At 43.5% G+C, this 2,685-nt stretch overlaps 1 protein-coding gene across 1 annotated transcript in view; it reads left to right on the top strand.

Moving 5' to 3' along the window:
* COL20A1 (collagen, type XX, alpha 1) overlaps positions 1-2,685 on the top strand; it is a 48,663-nt gene that overhangs the window by 23,506 nt on the left and 22,472 nt on the right. The window contains exons 18-20 of the mRNA XM_009079209.1: positions 254-396; positions 1,035-1,164; positions 1,685-1,741. Of these exons, the coding sequence (XP_009077457.1) occupies positions 254-396; positions 1,035-1,164; positions 1,685-1,741 (330 nt within the window). The remainder of the gene's footprint in view (positions 1-253; positions 397-1,034; positions 1,165-1,684; positions 1,742-2,685) is intronic.

A 2,685-nucleotide genomic window follows, 5' to 3' on the forward strand; every position in this document is an offset into this window, starting at 1 on the left:
AAGATTTTTCCCACATCCTAGACTTTGAATTGCTGAATGCTTGAGTTGTGATGTGTTGTACTTGGACAATCCTCATCCCTCTGGAATATGCTTCCTCTCTTGCCTGGTCCGCAAGGCACCTGCTGCTCTGAGTGTTGGTTCCCTGCACAGCAGAGCACTGGAGCATTCTGAAATGGGCCTGGAAGCAAATGCTTCTGGCCTTATTTATAGGCATCACTGTCTGCCTTTTATGCCCCTTTAATCTCCATTTCAGACTCCCGGAGCCCACCCACCAACCTCTTCATCGACTCTGAGACCTCCACCAGCCTCCAGGTGCACTGGACACCCCCAGATGGACGCATACAGCACTACAAAATCACCTACAGCCCAGTTTCTGATGCTGCTGCCCAGCAAACAGTAAGTCTCCAGCTCCCTTGTAGGTGACAGGCACAGGACCAGAGGGACATGGGGACAATGTCATGCCCAGGGGAACTTTGCTCAGTCCAGTCGGGTTTACCATAAGCATATTTGGTTCATAGGACTACAAAACCAAATTTCTTTGCTGATGTGTTGCTTTGTGAACAGGACCCCAAGACTTTTTTGTAATGAAGAGATTTGTGTCCATCAAAGCCTCTAATAACAGAGCTTTCTGCACTCCCTGAACTGGAGGGGGGGGGGAAATCTTGGAGGCAGAGGGGTGGGAGATAAACCTATTGCCCCTCTGACTTAAGGAGGTTAAGCATTAACCTTTTAAAACAGATTTTCTACTGAAACCCATGCTGATTACTTTGTTATAATGCAGTTCCACTTCATTTTCATGGGGAATATTGGGGTCTTTACATAGGCAAATGCTCTTCCCCTGGACAGAGCTGTATCAACAGCAACACATCACCAGGCTTGTTTGGCTGAACCAAGCAGGAGTGTTGCCTTGTGCCCCACATCCCAGGACTCGGCATTAGAACCCCTCCAACTCCTCCAGCTAACTCTGGGGTCAGAGTCAGAGTGAGAAGGGGAAGCTTGTCTAAATTTAGGGTTCTTTTTTCTCCCTGTTGTAGATCATGGCTTCAGGCAAGAGCAGCAGTGTGACCCTGCAGTCACTGCTGCCTGATCGAGCCTACAAGGTGACTATTTCTGCCATCCACTACACAGGAGAGAGTGAGAGCATTTCCACAACAGGACGGACAGGTAAGTGTATCAGTCAGAATGTGCATGTTCTTCATAGCCCTCCATCCATCAGTCTGGAGGTTGTCTCTGTCAGGGTAGCAATGTCCTTACTTGCACTGGGCTCTTGCTAAGGCCCCAGAGTTTTGTTCAGCCTTGAAAAAGGAAAATCATGCCCCAATTTATGCACTCTTGTGCACTGTTGCCAGTTCTGGGATGAGTGGGAAGAGCTGGTGGCCATCTGGATCTTGAGCCAGGCATTGTGGTCCTGAATAACGGAGCTCACACATGGCCTCAGGTTGTGCCAGGGGAGGTTCAGCTTGGATATTAGGAAAAAATTATTCACTGAAAGAGTGGTTAGTGTCAGAACATGCTCCCCATGGAAGTGGTGGAGTCACCGTCCCTGAAAGTGCCAAAAAGTGAGTAGACATAGCACTTCATGATATGGATGAGTGGGCATGGTGGCATTTGGTCAAAGGTCGGACTTGATGATATTGGAGGTCTTTTCCAACTTTTATGATTCTATAATTGCTTTCTCTTTCAGCTCCAGTGTTGTCTAAATTCCCTTCAATACGAGGATTTGTTCCACCTAAAACAGAGGGTAAATCATCTCCTATAGAGTTCTACTTTGTTTTTGTTGGTTTTCAATTCAGTACCAAATGGCACAGTGTGGGTTCTGCAGAGCAGCAGAAACAGGTCTGTCTGTTCTTGACAGATGCCCTTGGGGACTGTCCAAGGACAACCAGAAGCCACAGAACTTCTTAAAATCACTCTCACTTAGCAAAGAGAATGATAGTATTTTAGAGGATTTCTGCACAACTTGACCAAAATGGAGTGAAGGGAAGGATGACATGGTTTAAATTAACGTTCCCTGTAAAGTCCCTTATTAAATTTAATGAGCATATGTTCTCCTAGCTGATATAAAGCAAACTATGAAATGGATTAGGAAGAAATGTTGAATTAATAGGGCTATAAAAAGTTGTTAAGAAGTAAATATTAGAATACAGATATTGTGGCAGTCCTGGATTTTCCTGACTATTTGAAACTATTCCAACTTTAAAACTTCAGTCTTAAAATTTCTTGAGGGAAGCAAAGCTGAAAGAATGAAGCAGCTTAGAAGAAAAGTATTCAGTTTATAACCAACAAAGAACATATCAGATTAAGTTTTCAAGTGGTTTGTTGAGCTGTTCAGATCACAGTGGAAAAGTCCTGTGAACTTTCAAGCAGAAAACAATCCTCCCTTAAGGCTGATGATTACCCCTGTAGAATTTAATATAGCTGTTTGGCTATGATAGCTGAAAAGACAATAGAAGAAATACTAAATTCTGTATGTTTTATGAAGTATCTTTTCTTGAAGAAAGGGAGATGATATGTAACAGTGATGGGAAAACAGCTGGATATGCAGTAAAAGGCTCCAATATTGATATATAACAAAATTATTGAGAGAAATGATCTGACATTGCAGGAGTGAATGTTTATTGTACAGAGAATAACTGCATTGGGCTGGGATTTGGAGAGAAAAAACAAAGAGAATAACAAAACAGC

Source organism: Acanthisitta chloris, unplaced genomic scaffold (assembly GCF_000695815.1).
Source record: "Acanthisitta chloris isolate BGI_N310 unplaced genomic scaffold, ASM69581v1 scaffold3787, whole genome shotgun sequence".
NCBI lineage: Eukaryota > Metazoa > Chordata > Aves > Passeriformes > Acanthisittidae > Acanthisitta > Acanthisitta chloris.